The sequence below is a fragment of the Zootermopsis nevadensis genome, unplaced genomic scaffold (genome assembly GCF_977971745.1).
Source record: "Zootermopsis nevadensis isolate Lab colony 2312 unplaced genomic scaffold, Znev_1.0 Znev_ptg000027l, whole genome shotgun sequence".
NCBI lineage: Eukaryota > Metazoa > Arthropoda > Insecta > Blattodea > Termopsidae > Zootermopsis > Zootermopsis nevadensis.
In genome coordinates this window covers 5,131,097-5,147,613 of record NW_028259159.1, presented here as the reverse complement: position 1 = coordinate 5,147,613, position 16,517 = coordinate 5,131,097, and the positions used below count along the sequence as shown (strand labels likewise).

The following is a 16,517-nucleotide window of genomic DNA, read 5'->3' as shown; positions in this document are numbered from 1 at the left end:
ACTACAATAACACCATTTAACATTAACAAAGAGGGAAGTGTTAAATGGTGGTTGGCTGTCTGTAACCGGATTGAAGATAATTCTCATGCAACTATTCAGGGCCACTTGTTTGTGTCTCATCGATGCTGTGTTTCAATATTCCCTCCTTTTATTCCAAAAAAAGAATTCTCTTAGTTTCCCATTTCAGGCTAACAACGTACGTTCATGTTTTTAATTATGAAGCTCCTGCAATTTTGTTCTTTCCTAATTTCTTTCTCCTACCAATGAAGAACAACCTTAATGAACCACGATTTATCCAGCTCGCCTAATTATTATTAATTCACAACCCTGATGATGCAAGCACGTCCAAGACGTGCACATTCTTCTACCAGACTACACGACAAAACTAATCCGAAGACAGCCATCTTCGATTGAAACTTCTGCCGTTGAAATCTTAAGGTGCCTAGCGCCAGACTACGATATAAGATGTAGTTAAAACAAACTTAAACAGTGACAAAGTTTAAATATCTGGGAAAGACAGTACCGAATAAAAATTGCAATCACAAGTTTAAACTGTAAAAATAAGTATAATTTTACCTGATGCTTTGTGAAGCACAATGTGTCTCATTGAGGATGTAGCAGAATTCTTGCACCTCAGAAGGATGAAGATTCAGGAGGATGAGAAAACCTCATGAACAACTTAATTAATTGTACTATGACATAATTAAAAAAAAAAGCGAGATTGGCGGGGCATGTAGCATGCATGGAGGAGATTAGAAATTCAAATAATATTCTGGTTAAAAACTTTAAGGGTAAGAGACTGCTGCAAATATATAAACGTAGATAGAAGGATAACATTAAAAAAGTATTGTAGAAAAAAATAGGGATGGAGAATATGGACCTTTGGCTGGCTGTTGTGAAAATGGTAATTAATATTTTGGTTCCACTAAAGGAGGTAAATGTTTTGGCCTGCAGACTTCTCAATTAAGATTCTGATCCATGGTGCGATTGAGTTGGTTTAGTTAGACGTCCTACATTCAAATCAAATTGTGTAAGTACAGACAAATGGCAGGGAGAATGTCTTCATGATCTTCCTATAATAACCACGAACATTAATTCACAGAGATCGAAGGCGTATTGACTGCAACTTGGTCTGATATCGAGGGTACGTAATTGAAAAGTTCTCATCTGTTCTGAATTCATCAGGTTGTGAAGACGAGCTGGCTGGTCAGGCCTGTCGCATTGTTAATAGACTGTGACAAATGAATATGGTCCAATACTAGTGGAATGATGAATGACAGGTGGAGAATTTGGATAACTGTTCGCTAAAACTGTTCGCCTTCGTCTGTATCCACCCTTTACAGAGTATTATTATTTTATTTTTTATTAAATTTTGATTATTTAAATGCACTCCTTGCAGATATCTGAATCTTATATTAGAAAAAAAAATCATTAATGTATCGATAATGTTTCTGTCGATTTCGTGCTGTCGGTTTTATATAACAGGAAACTGCTGTCTTATTTCATTTAACTCAAAAGTATTTAACGTCCTGTCAGAAACTTCTCATGCTTAGTAAGTGACGTTGAATCGATGAAAAAATTATTAGTTTTCCTTGGTTCAGTTATCGGGAAAAGTCAGCTGTGAAATATTTCAGAACATTTTAAGTTCGGCGGCTGGCTAACAATTCTTCCTGAGAGGCGTCGTTTTACTTACGCACTATTGCGTTTTACTTTTCCCGCCTATACGCGTTGATAGAATCATTAATGTTGGCATTGACGACAACGATACCAGCAGGGAGAAAAACGTGATGGATTTCATTTCCAGCCTCACTTTCATAAAGCACGATCGGAATTAAAAATTCCCTTGTGAACAGGGTACAGGAATGGCTAACATTTTTAGACTGGCGCCCGGAGCCCAAGGCAGACAAATCAACACATCTGTTTCATTTGTCAAATATCGCCCTACGAAAGATACGTTTTGAGACTCACAGTAAATTTTCGTTCTACCCCACAGGTTTCTTAGTACACAATTAAACTTTAGGTCACGTTTAAATACACGGGGCGATGAGAATAACATATAAAATTTTAGTAAGAAAACAGGAAGGTTTGTAACTACTCGAGTCAAGTTCACGTATTTGCAGGATAATATTAGAAAAACATCTTAAATGAACAGTGTATAAGGGAATGAACTGTAATCATCTGACCCATGATAGGGTGTTGGAGCCTTTAGGTTCCAAGGAAGGTGAGCGTCTTTTTGACTATCTGACCGACTATCAGCTTGCAAAAATTGACTGTCCTTCACACACTCAGTAGGTAAGGTTATAACTTTATTCAAGTCCAAGGAATTAACTTTGTAATTTTGGTTTGATAATATTAAATTAAAAATTTATTCCGATGATATTGTTTTGTTTCAAAATGACGTAATTCTGTCCAACAGAATAAAACTTGACTCAAACCAAGCATACACTGTTCAACGAGTCCCTGTTTATCGCAGGGTGGCCATATTGTTTTACATTTTAAAAAAAACGGTGCATAATCTTTCAACCCCTTTATCATGAGAAATTTTAAGATGCCACTATATTAAGTTACTACTGGTCTCATATCAGAAATTCCCATGCTCGTGATGTTGATAGTAATCTGTTGATTACAAAAATCTAAAAATTATGACTATTGGGATGATGATGATGATGATGATACCAAGTTTCGTGAAAATCCGCGAACTTGTTTATATTAATGAAATTTCGTCTAGTATTTCTATGTGGATATATGCCTACATTAAAGAAACATAGAAAACAATATTATACACCAAATAATTATTTTCCACTGCAGTACAGGAAATACAAATAGAATCTTCAGTCCAATGCACGGGGACGGAATTCGCTAAAACGTTGTTAAAATAATAAGAGCTAGAAGGGGAAAAAAAAGTACGAATACAGAATGCGCAGTGTTGCGTCGTGTTTGTTATGCCGGAGGAGGGTAAAAATAATTGGCCGCCCTGACTCTATATATGAATATGAAAATAAATCCTCTTGTCAAAAGACAGGTTCTCAGGGAGTTTAGTTTTCCAGTAAAATACACTGTGACGTGTTGTCGTGCTACGAAATTATATGTAAGAAATGGAACAGAAGAATGATAATCGAATACCCTTTGGAGATTAAAATTTACAAACAAGTAAATTTGTATATTTGAGAAAGAAACACTAATAATAGAAAAGGTGGTAGTTTCTCAGACTGTCAACAATCCACACATTACACGGAATCTGAAATGTCGTTTCCACTTTCATAAAAGCTGACAGTCGATTCTTGTTCTGAGCTAGACAAATCCAGTCCAACGTCCTCACATCCAGTTCATTTAAGATACACATTTTATACATTATTTGGTGTATTTATTGAGAAAAAAATACGAATTAAATCGATATTCACATCACATCTTCGTATTCTGTGACATACGGCTTCAATTATCGGACTGAACTACATTTACCCTGACATGTTCATTTTTAATTCATCCTGAGTCCATCTAAGAAAATTATAAGGCTGTGTTTTTAAAAAGACCACAGCAGCTTTCTACATATCCTTCGAAACCCATCATTCATGATGATCATACCTCTGGATGATCTATAATGTACACATTTTAAGTTAGTTGTCTGAAGAATATGGCAAGGAAGAAACTTTGTTGTACTGTCATTTTTCTACAGAATGACATGTGAACGATTACAAGTTCTTAATGGGGTGCCAGGTTCATAAATTAAGCTTCACAACTCATACGAAAAGACACACATGAACTTCTAAAACTCTACAATGAAGTTATTACTACAAATCAAAAATTACAGGTGTAAAAATCAGAAAACATTTATGTAAATTTCTTGTGCATCTCTAAATCATAACAGAGTACCACTCATCAATTTCGGAACAAACACTAATGAATACGTTTATTGTAAGAAATATGAATCTAATTAGCTAGTTTACAGAATGGAGACGGCAGGACATCTTTTAGTGAATCCGGTATTAAATAAAAACATTACGATCTCTGACCTTATTTTTCCCTAAAGGAACTACTTTTAATGAAGGAATGAAATTAGTATCAACAGCGGAGTTTCTGAGAGTCTAATTTCTTCCCCGAGTTGAATATTTGAGAACTGTATTGAAAAAATCAATTAAACAGTAAAGAAACAAAAGAGAAAAAACTTTAGTAGAAGCATTCAGTTCCTGGATTAGAAACCTTAAATAAACAAGTCTACACAGCGTAAGAAACTCTTTTTATTTTCTTAATATTTACTGATGGAGAAATCGTCAATGCATAAAATATAAAAAGGTCTCGTAATTCGTCTTTTCGAAAAGCAACGCTTTCCTGGAAGACTTCCGTTACGTAAAGACAAGTAAAAAGAAAATTAAGCAGACGAAATGAATAAGTGGCTCCATGCTAGTACGGATAACGACCCTTAGAAAATACAAAACAAGTCTTTCTGGGAAAAGAATACTTTGTACCAAGGACTTAAATTGATGTAATGGGGTTAAGAAGACCTACGAATTAATAGTTATAAAATTGAGTTATGCATCTTTTGTGAATAATTTCAATTAGTATTGATTCCGACTATGAAATATACGTATAAGCAAAGTTTCACATTCACGTATGTTTATATTATTTTATAGCACAAAACTATCTCGCATTCAATTTCTATCTATATTCATATTCTAACAAATTTTCACCTGCTTAGCGTCAATTATTAATTAATTATCGATATTTTATGATATTTTATATTATACAAAAATAATACATTAACAGAATGCATACTAGAAGAACTGATATCCCACCAAAATCAAGGCAAAATAATACGAAACAGATCTATCAAAAATATTTATTCTAAATGAATTTTGACATAAATATGAAATATTAAAAAACTTCTCTCGTATAAGGGTATGCAATGCCACACAAATATTTGTATAAGCATTACGACCCAGTATTAATGAGAAGTTTCAAATAAGTGGTTATATAAATGATTACTTTTTCTTAAAGACTCTTTTCGTAGTTTTCATACAAAATTAGTATATGTCGAGTTAAATTCACGTTTCTATAGAAACTGAAACATAATGAGGATTCACGGAAAGGTACAATTAAAGACAGTGCTGTATATATCTGTGTATCTGAATGTCTACTCGATGAAAGCACCATCTTGATGAGGTCGGCAGAATTACTTTAAACTACGTGAGCTTCATCTCATCAAGTCTGTGCCATCTGAGCAGTCTAATATTACACTGCTCTGTATTGGGGCATTTTATATACTGGGAGTTTCATTCTATTTTGTGTATGGAATTAAAAGCTGGGAAATTTAGTCTATACTTACAGGGCGTTTAATTTAAAACGCAACTCTAACTACACCAGTTTCTATATATAAGCTTTAGTGGCCTGAATATAAAGAGACAACTTGTTTATCTCATTTTTGTCAGGAAGGACTTAAAGAAAGCCTTTACACCAGATGCTGTCCAACACCTTCTGGAAGACGAGCGTCTTAGTGTGTTCAGCGCGACTTCCCGAAGTGTTTCTGGGTTAATGATGGCAACAGATTGTGCAATATTGGTTCAATTCCTCCAAGCTTCGTGGTTTATTCTTTACTTTAGAAATTCCAACAGAAATAAGTCTGGCTGGGATATTTCTGGTAATAGCGATTGCCAAAGGCTATTATATTTATAAAGTCAGGCATTACTCTTACCGTCTCTTCAAACACACATATTATAAAACTATTTACTTAACCAATCAAATATATTTTTATATTCCACCATGTCCGTGTGTCTGCCCTCTTTAAAACGGAATAACCAAATAATGGATATCCGCCAAATTTGGTATGAATATCGCGCTAATACAGACGACGCCGTCTTCAATCTCTTCCTATTTTCATTAAAACTAACCTAGCAGTTCGGAAAGACAGCAGCGAAACTTAACTAAGTAAGAAAATAAAGCTTAGCTTTAGACTTTCGAAGTACATATAATTTTTGTTAGGAACTCATTAAAGGGTTTAAAATAATATAAAAATCCCGATGAATTTGTATGTTATTTTATATGTTAAAAATTACAAACATGGCGACGATGCGAAACCAGGAGATTATATGGGGCAAATTTAACGCAATCTGAACCTCTTGTTCCCTTGGCCATAAACACGGAATGATATGAAGACAGCGGGGGCAGAAATACTCAAATTACTTGTTGTAAGCAGCCCTACTTACACACATTATAAGCACGTCTGGACAAAAGACAGTGATAAAACATCGCGTACTCACCGACGAACCACGGGTTTCGGCGATTACTCTCCACGGTGAGGTTCAGGAAGTATTCCTCAAACCCTCGGACGGGGTTGGCCTGAGGCTGCACAGACAGGGTTCCTTCTACCTCTGCCTCGTTTCCGTCGGAAACGAGACTGCGCGCACTCCAGCCGTCTGAACCGATCCACGAGAAGCTTCCCGTTGCATTGTTGCGTTGCACAGCTCGCATGACGCCGGCCACTTCCTGGTCAGACCCGAAGATAATGGCTCCTGGGAAAAAACAAACAAACAAACAAACGTACACTTCGGTTTAATGTTTGTGGCTTTCCAACGATTGTGTTGCTAGTTCCAAGTATACAGCGCCTCGTGATACGATTATTAATAAAACGGAAAGAATACAGAACGGCTTTTGCCTGGATGAACAGAGGTAAAAACCGAGAAAAATCCTTTATAAGAATATTCGGTCCCCTGACCGAGATTTGTAAATGAATACGAAGCAGGTTTGATTATAAAGTTCTCGGTCGAAATATTCGGTCAAACATTCCACGAAGAATTGCAGATATTTCATATCCAAATCGATCTCAAAGAATCAAGGTTCTAAAGTGTGAACATCATTCAAGTAGCCGAGGGTGACGTGCGGGCGTGCAATATCTAAGGCGTTTGGTCATCGTCTCTCATCCGACACTATATAGTCTAGACACCAAGAGCGTCGTTAAGTAAACTATAAAGAATAAAATGCACAGATCGGAAGTCTTACAAAGTTAACGAAAGACCTCCCAACCCATTATTTTATTTGCTCTGAAAGGATATGGAATCATCCCATTACAAGTTGATGCTCACGTTACTGCATACAGTATCACAACGTATCATGTGGCGATAACGGAAGCTACTAAGTTTCAAAAGTTCTGTAAACCATCTTTTTTAAATCGCCGAATATAATCCTCTTGTGGGATTCAACCACGACTCAAAGAGGTTTCATCTTTCTGATGGCTAATGATGTACAGACAGGATGGATGGATGTTCCGTGCACACAAGGGAACAATCAAGTCAGTTCAATCCTAATTCTTTTGTAAAAGCTTCTCAGTGTTACGCGGCGAGATTAAATCATTCTTTTATGTTCAAAGAACATGACGTAGCAAGAAGTTACTGGAAAGAGTCACAGTTTAACATACGACAAACGCTTCAGTTTCTATGTCGAGTAATCATGACGCAATTTAATTGCAAACTTAATTTTTGTCAATTTGCTGAGTTAGCGTGGATACCCTGAAGAAAGGCACGTTCTTGTTAAGGGTAGAAATCTTGAAGTGACAACCCGTCCGCCAACTTATAGTTCGTCAGGTTGGTACTCTTGGAATGAGAAACTTAATTTACGAGAACATTTTACAATATTAACCGATCGGACACGGTCGTGGAAGTAATCGTGGAGCAATGCTGATCTTTGCGAAAGGACGACAGAGATTACAGATCCCGGTCGAATTTTCGGGAGACGGACAGCAAGCAACACATGGATGTTAGTCCTCTGGATTGTAACATATAACAAATGTTGGATTTACACAGAAGTCCCGCAAAATATGCTCCTATGAAAAGTACAATACCGTAGCTAAGACAAAATAATTCAAGGGCATTTTCATAGCGAAACCAGCAAAACTCGAGGAATTAAAACCAACAAAATAATAAGTTTACATGACGTTTGGAGCCGTTCTGTAGTTTAGCTAATCGAATTCCAGCAGCAGTCTACAAAAAAAATACGCCCCTATTAAACGATACCGGAAAAGTCTATGTTCGGTTGGTCACAGTCTTTACACGGTCGTTTAAACTCGCATTAACTAACTGAACTACATCCCGGCTTACAAACACAAAGTCCTCTCGCAGATACAAAAGAGAACGAGGTTTTAATCTCCATGGAAGTTGGAAGGCTTAGACTTTAAAGTACACGAAAAGAACTTTTTGATAAACAAAAACAAAAACAGAAAAAAATAAATTAAATTCTTAATAGTAATATCAACAACAATAATAAAAACAACATCCAATTGTTTTAAAAGACTACGATCAACCGGAAATGTGGCTCACAGGGAAGTTGTTGATATCAAAGGTCTTAGACCTCAGAAACATCATTTGTAGTGTCAGCCAAATATTGTTTGGATTGTCAAATCGAAAACGATACGAAAGGTAAACAGCACAAGTGTGGCTGATGAAAAATGCGTACATTCTCTGATAGGGGCCCTGAAAGGAAAAATACCGCACTGAATACCTAGGCGTACCTCGAAATTTAATATTAAAATTGATCGTAATCAAATATGGCTGGCGATAAGAATCAACTGCGGCTTTGTATGTACACGGTAATAAATATTCTGTTTCTGTAAAGGGCGGGGAATTTCTTGTCTATGTGAACATGCTACTGGCTTCCCAGGATAAATTGTGTTCCATGGAATTGCTGCTGTTAATATTTCAATTAAACACGTTATTAATTACGGGTTTGTTCAACAGCGAAATGCCCAACTTCTGAATCACGTATATTGTGAAAACTAAAAGATTATGAAACGCTAAATTGAATCAAAAATTCTTTGTTTATACTTCGGAAATCAGTACACATGATACAGACATGTTCATGAACACGTCGGGATTTTAGAAACTCGGAAAGAAGTCTATTGGCAGTGTGCAAGTATATTTAACGCGGAAGGCTCCTTTTATGACCACAGATGAGAAGTAGCTTGACCCCGTAACACAACGAGCAACTCTGCCACCCTACTTCACTCCGCGTCCGCATTAATTTGTAACGCCACCTGGGTCATCATACTCGTGACGAAGAGGAGCGAGGTTGAAAAAGTGAAGCGACTGATCTCATCTCCAGAAAGGAGTCGGGCCGGAAAACTTTGCTCACTCAACCGGAATTTCAGGTTAACCACTGATTCACACTGCAAGGCATTCTAAAAGTACGAAAACCATCATTCTGTGAGTTCGAGAAAATACTACAAATACCAACTGAGGGAGCCCTTAAAGATCCATACCACGTGTCAAACAAACGTGTAAAATACTATTAAAACAATATTTGATTCGTAACATAGAAATTGTTCCTTATTATGAAATATTTAGAAATTACATGAATTCTTGGATACAAATATAATACAATGACATTCCATACTGATATCTTGTTGTTGATAACGAAGGTTCAAGACAGACGATGTCACTGGACTTAATTATAGACCACGTCAGTCCAGACACCTAACATCCCTGCAGAGTAAACATGACAGTCGTCTTGAATATTTCTTCATATAATCTCATAGAAGGTTATAGAATCTTCAGAGGGTGACGAAGGCTGTGTAAGCACCTCTGAAACGTCGGTCAACTTCTACAAGACTATACAACGCAATATTCCGCAAGGATACCAGCTCTGTACTTGTAAACGTGAATACCACATTTCAGTACAGTGGTCAGTAAGGCAAAGTATCCAGAAGGTGATGGACTTAATCTCGAAGACGGATGAAGTGTCGTGATTTCAGTAGGTCCTATGGAAACACGCAACTAAAATAATGTTGTTTGTAGTTCTGGGGTTTGGCATCATGTAGACTCGACGGTATATGTTGGTGTTTCAGGGGAACATACTGTATCCATCTTCAGGGCTGAAGACAGCACGTTTATTCAAAACATTAGTATCTGCTGATACATCTACACGACGCAAAACCCAAAAGATTAATTTCATCATCCTCACCGCCCCCAAAAACATAATATCTCCAACTAAAATAATGATTTCCCTGCTTCTGGACCTGAGGAAAATTACGTAACGTAGATAACATGCGAAACACATCAATAGACATCCAATCACAGCTTGTTATGAAAAATTTTATGCAACATTTGAGAAAAACTAACCCAATGCGTAAGTATTTTACCGTGAGTTTTCAGAGTTACAAAGAATAATATCTGGGAGGGTTCCTGTAACAGGACAATTTTATATCTACTCGAAAAATGAAATTCTCAAGGTAGGGGTTGTTTTAAGAATAAAACTACGTAGAAAGGGTGAGGGGTGAGTGAACAGGTATTGAAAATCGATGCTTAAACAAAGTAGCTTTTTCGCTTCGAGCACTGATAATGGCGTGTGCGCCATTGTTTTTATACACCTACGAGAATTGGTTCGAAGGGTGGGGTGGGGGGGTTGATAATCAGAAAGGAACTTGGGAATTTCGCTCTAGCACGGAAAATTGGCTCCGAGGATATATAATCCATCCCAAACTTCTGAAAATAACTGAAAATGTTCTGAAGAAATTGTGCATAAGTACAAACCACACAAAATGATGTGTGAAATTAATTCATTTCAACAACTCTTCTTCAAATAATTCAACCTACACGGCGAAGTAGTATATTAACTACAAATTAATAACAATAACATGTAATATTATCCATTTCCTGCATTGTTTCCACCAATTCAGATGTCGACTAACTTAAATTTACCAGATACGACCATCAAGTCTCAAGTCTTCGCCATATTTATTTATTTCAAATTCTTAGGCAAATAATGCTACGTGACTAACTTCAACCGTTGATCCCTCAAGGATACCAACCCTAAGCACGACGTTCGGCCCTATGAATGCGGGATTCCTGAACTAACCTTCCACGTAAAAAGCAAGACATGATTTTGTGCATTAGTATTGTCCAATAACAACACTTATCACCCCACTCAAATGATTGGACAACTCAAGAAATGTAACATATGTATATATAATAACATAATATAAATATTTACATGTCTAAATAAGTGAATAATAAAATTACTTATGACTTGATTATTTGAGAAGTATCCACATGTGCGAGTCGTGAACAATATCTCAGGTTTAAATAAAATTAAATGTTAATATATTATATGGATTCGCGTACTAAAAAGTGTCAACATCCAGTGAAGTGTTACTAAATTTGGTTTTGTAAAGAATTTACCTTCATGCTCTGTTAAAAAAAATCATAATCTTTTTATTTCTATTATAAGATTTAACTTGTTTTTTTGCCACTGATGATGACCTCTTGAGGTCGAAACGCTTTAGGCATTAGTGTCCTTCATAGTGTAAACATGCATATTTTATATTAAAATTAAATGTTAATATAGTACGGTTTCTCCGTGGCATCCCAACAATTACTCCATTCACACACACAGAAGAAGGCAATGGCAAACCACTTCTGGATCATCTGCCAAGAACGTATATGAACAGGTCCCAGTCCGAGAAAAGGATGGAAGGATCCTGTTCATATGGACCTGTCGGCAGACAGAACACTAAATAAAAATATAGTACTATATAGATTCGCGTACTAAAACGTGTCAGTGTTATAGAAACATATTCAAAATTCTGTGAAACTAAACTAGTTATAAATGAGTCTTTAAAATATGTAGGGCTACTAAAATTCCTCGTTGACAACTCAGAAAAACTTGTTTAAAACTTATATTGAGCTGCCAGTCTGTTTTTTTTTAATAGCGAGCTAGATCAGAAATGCCGCTGATTACGTCTGCCTTCTGTTATACACTGACGAGCCTCATGAACGCGTCTGAGACAAAAGAGTAAGTGTTCAGGTCTCGCTGAAAGAGTGGCAGGTAATGTAAACGGAGAAAACTTACAAGGAAGAGTGTTAAGAAAGGACCATAATGAAATCTGTCGAAAAAGTGAAAAGCGAACTTCAACTCAAGTGGCTTTGTTAGCGGCAGGCTCTTCTGAGTGACGTATTAAGTTCATTCACAACTTAATCTCGCTCTACAGAATGCCAGAAATCGACATGACCTTCGACGTTTCTGAGTTAAGATATTATGCAGGAGTATGTATGTTTCTGCGGAGTAAACCGTTACCTTGGCAACGTCATAGGCTACCTTCCATTCAGCGTACAGAAATGTCGGAAACGTTAATTTTTTAAACATTATTCTGTGTTAAAATTATTCAATAAACCAGATTTCAGTTTCTCATAGTAAAGACTACGGGAATGACTGCTTTCTTAGATGTTGCCCTGTGTAGTCTTGCTTGCTGCTTCCATCATCTTGGAGGCAGCAAGCGTATCCGAAACGTCGGTAATACTCTGTTAGACTACACGGCGTAACATCTAATTAAGACAGTCATCCTTGTATTCAATAAGCTACTACAAGTAAAACTTTAACTGCACAGTATCGTAACCTGTACGTAGATGCGTTATTTATATTTAAAGATTTGCGGACTGTTTACCGACGCTCTCAGTACCTCAGACTATACAGCGTGGAATGATAGCACAATTAATGATCGTGAATTAGTACGAAATGTGAGGAAAGAGGTTGTAGCCTAATTTAAGGTAGATATTATATGTAGAGTTCTTTCTTTTTCGTGAATGTATTAAAATAATATCGGCATATAAACCTTTTAGAAAAACACCGCAACACCAAATATCATGAAAATCGGTTGAAAGATTTTTGAGGCGTTATAGGCAGACAAGTCGACAGTCAGACACGCATGATCAATATAAAAAAATGATTTTTTTTTGTAACTTTTAATTAAGAATGCTTCTAAAGTCAATAATTACCTACTTTTATGCAAATTTTTTAATGCGCAGTTTGGGAATCACATTGCACGAAAATCGCATATGCAAGCGAGTGCGACAATCCTCCAAAGGCCGTGATTTCAAAAGTGTCTGACGCTATAAGTCGAAGACCCTGACTTAAAAATTTACATTTCTGGTTATATTTCGAGACTTATAAAATTATTTGAAAACTCTACGAACAGCTTACAATACAGTATCCTACCCAGTAACAATATTAGCTACTTCATTATTAACCCACTGCATTAACTGTGTTTGTGGGACTGGTCTTGAACTCTTGAACCAGAATACAGGTCAGCCACCATATTGTGGCTGGCGCCAAGTGCGAGTAATCGAACTCTGCTCTACCACAGCGCCACCAAACACCATTTGGAACGGGTAAGCAAACTGTCTCATACTGTATTTTTTTTTTAAATTCAACCTACGTCCGTGTCCTCGGTTAGAGGGACAACTGTGGCAGAATTTACATAATTCAAGAAAAATTGACCATATTTCCCATCCTAGACACTTAGAGTGTCTTTGTTGTAACTAGATTCAAACTGCGAACCCCTCGTTCGCTATGACAGTAAACGTATGAAGAATGCATAAGTGGTGGTAAGAAGAATTTATGTTACAATACAGGCCAAATGTAGCCAACCACTCCAAAGGCCATAAGATAGAGTAGAAAATTTTTAGCACGCAAAATTTAATACAATTACATATAACACATGACTGTTTCTCATATGTCATACAGGGTATGAACTAAACAGATAAAAACTTGCACAATAAATAACAAGAGGGAGCGAGTGTATTCACAGGGACTCTTAAATTACTTTCCATTTCCAACACTTATTTCAATAGATGCAGACGGATTTTTTTTAAACACCCTGTATATCATATGTTAAAATCATACGTACATACTGAGATACAACTGCGAGGCGCCCTGCTATGAAACAAAGGGCGGGTTATGGAATACAGTGTCTTCAACAAAGGATCAGAACGCAGAATCATCTTTATCTCTAGGCAGAATAAATTATCTCAAATTCTAAAGAAACATGGTACAGTGTACTACGTACCCTGAATAGCAAAAGAGGCACACGCAATTTTATAATATAATAATTTAAGTGATACTTTATAATGTGAATCAGCAGTACAGATAAATTAAATGAAAAAAAAATGTGTAACGCTGTGGTGATATGTGGTTGAGTAACAGGAACGTACTTTCTTAGGTATAAAGGAGAAAAATGTAGGCAAGTTTTAAAGGAGAAGTGCGTTTTATTCAGTGCGTGTGCAAAATTCTGTAACTAAGAAGCGAAAGCTTTTCGTACTTGGCACTTACAAACGTTTACATTACACAGAAATAATCATTTACTATAAACGTAATAACTCTAAACTTAAACGACATTCTGTTTCAGGCTCAATTACGAAATGACAATTTTATTGAAACGTGCGTTTAATGACCTCGATTAACATTTCTATAATTTACACACACAAAAAAAATACATTCCTATATAATCAAATCAACGGCATTTCGGTAACCAGATATAAAAGCAAGATTTTGTTATCATAATCAGATATCTATATGAATTAAAATGGATAACTTTTCAATAAGCATAGGAAGAAAGTTACTTCCCATCTCTTGCAGCAGTACCCGTAATACTAAGACCCAAATGTTGCATAAACATGATCATTTAACGAGAAACACAATAGGTGAATATTCATTAAAACTTGCAAACAACACGGATAACAGACAAAATACTAAACACGCAATCCTCAGTCTTCCATTATCACCTGTTCTGTTTGTGTGTAATGCAGTTTAATGTTGGTCTGAAGTGTTGTAAAGTAATATAATACATATAATGTAGTGTACCCACGTCGCACCACACGTACAAAGTGTTAATGCTGATTACATTCAACACCTTCTTTTGCGTTCAAATTTCTACGGCGAGACAAATTTTCTGTTCCTCATAAAACATAAACATTTATTTTATAACTTAGTGACATGCGAGTAAAGAATCATTTTCACTTGAACTAATAAGTAATCTCATACAAAGCAGTGGAAAAATGATGCGTTTCCAAACGAGACATCTCGTTTGTAGCATTAAGAGGGTTGAAATACTACCTAAACGTAAGGAATAATTGTTAATTGTGTTCGGAAACCTGGTTATGTTTGCTTTATTTTTCACAACTGCCCAAAAGTGTATAAATTAGCATTAACATTTTGACAGGGTGGAGAGAACAGGGGGGAAAACATTACTGAATAGTCTACTCGGCCTTCATCAGTAAGAAATTATGATCTGTTCGATCGTTTGAAGCACAATGAAAAATATACGCACCGAATATTGCGAAAATAAACATTTTTTTTTTAAATTTTTTCCCCCACATTGTAGTTACTGGTTTCATACGATTCTCAGGACAAACATCAATTATTTCCGTAAGAACATAAACCAACTGATCTTTGTAATGAAAACGGGGCGCGTTCTCTTTGAGGTAGGAATGAATTTTTAAATAGTATTTGGATGAACTTCGTGCTTCAAAGCGTTAAATAGCATATTGTTATCGGAGCTTTCTATTTCGCGTTTTATGTGCAGCGAAGTACTTAGTATTTACACCCACGCGCTAAAGAAATGAACAATGTTTTTTTTTTACTATACTTTATGGCTACACACGCCCTGCTAAGTCTGTTTCATTAATTTACGGCGAATCACAAAGCACCTTAATACAAAGGAAACAAAAGAAATTTCAAACACAAAACCTCCATTTTTTTGTAGGCTGTATGTGTCTGTACATGAATAGAAAACAGAATAAAGACATTACCTAATGAAGCCAGCAGTGAAGTGGAAACTCTTTGTCCACATTTCAACCTCACAGCATTCGGAAAGAAACTTTGCATCGACAGAATGCTGTTAGCTTTAAGAACGGGACACGTTGCTTAAAAGCAATCCTTTAAGCAAGTATGCTTTAAAACTTAAATATACCGTTAATTATATGAAATGTCTAGAGATAACGCGTTATAAGATAAAGAACAAATAATAATAATAACAAACAAATGTAAATTTAAAAATCGATGATAATAATAAAACAGATACAATTTACTTGGCTAACAGCGAATCCAGATACTGGAATCCTGAGTAAATTATATATATATATATATATATATATATATATATAATGTTATTATTGATAAAGTTTCATATCAGAATGAAATGTTTTCCTCATTTGAAAACTTCGTGTCACTTCAGTGAGAGACGTTAAAATGAAAACTAAATTTATATAAGAAAGAAGTCCTTTTCATCGGTTGGTGTGGTCCTGACAGATTCTCTGATTTACAGTTGGGGTGGGAGGTTACGAGGACAGTCCTTCTTCCATGTTACCGCTATCAGCGGTCCTGAAAACATCAGCTGCAGAAAATATATTGATTAGGGCGGGACACGTAGAGAAGACGCATGTGACGGCCTGGTTACGGATTACGAACAACAATACTTGGGACTGCTTACGCGAAAGGATAATATTAAAAATGATATTGCAGTAGTGTAGTGCAAAAGGTGTGGACTGGCTTGAAGTACCTTAAATTGACACCAATTATGAATTTATATGAGCATATTAACACCTTCCTGGTTTTATAAAAGATGCTAATTCACAGGAAAAAACCTAAACCTAACAGGGAATTGATGAACGCCGGTAAATGGACAAAGTTATCCCTGTAATTAATTAAGTGAGTGGAGGTATAGCTACGCGTTTTCTTAACCACGGCAGTGAACGGAGATGAGG

General features: G+C 36.1%; 1 protein-coding gene across 15 annotated transcripts in view; it reads right to left on the bottom strand.

The window, feature by feature from the left end:
* Positions 1 to 16,517, bottom strand: part of LOC110832276 (metabotropic glutamate receptor 2) — a 299,409-nt gene that overhangs the window by 124,737 nt on the left and 158,155 nt on the right. For all 15 annotated transcript variants that reach the window (XR_015537258.1, XR_015537257.1, XR_015537253.1 and 12 more), the window contains one exon: positions 6,252 to 6,503. Coding sequence is in view for 5 of the 15 variants with exons in the window: in XM_087356481.1 (XP_087212607.1) it covers positions 6,252 to 6,503 (252 nt within the window). In the remaining 10 variants the exon portion in view is untranslated. The remainder of the gene's footprint in view (positions 1 to 6,251; positions 6,504 to 16,517) is intronic.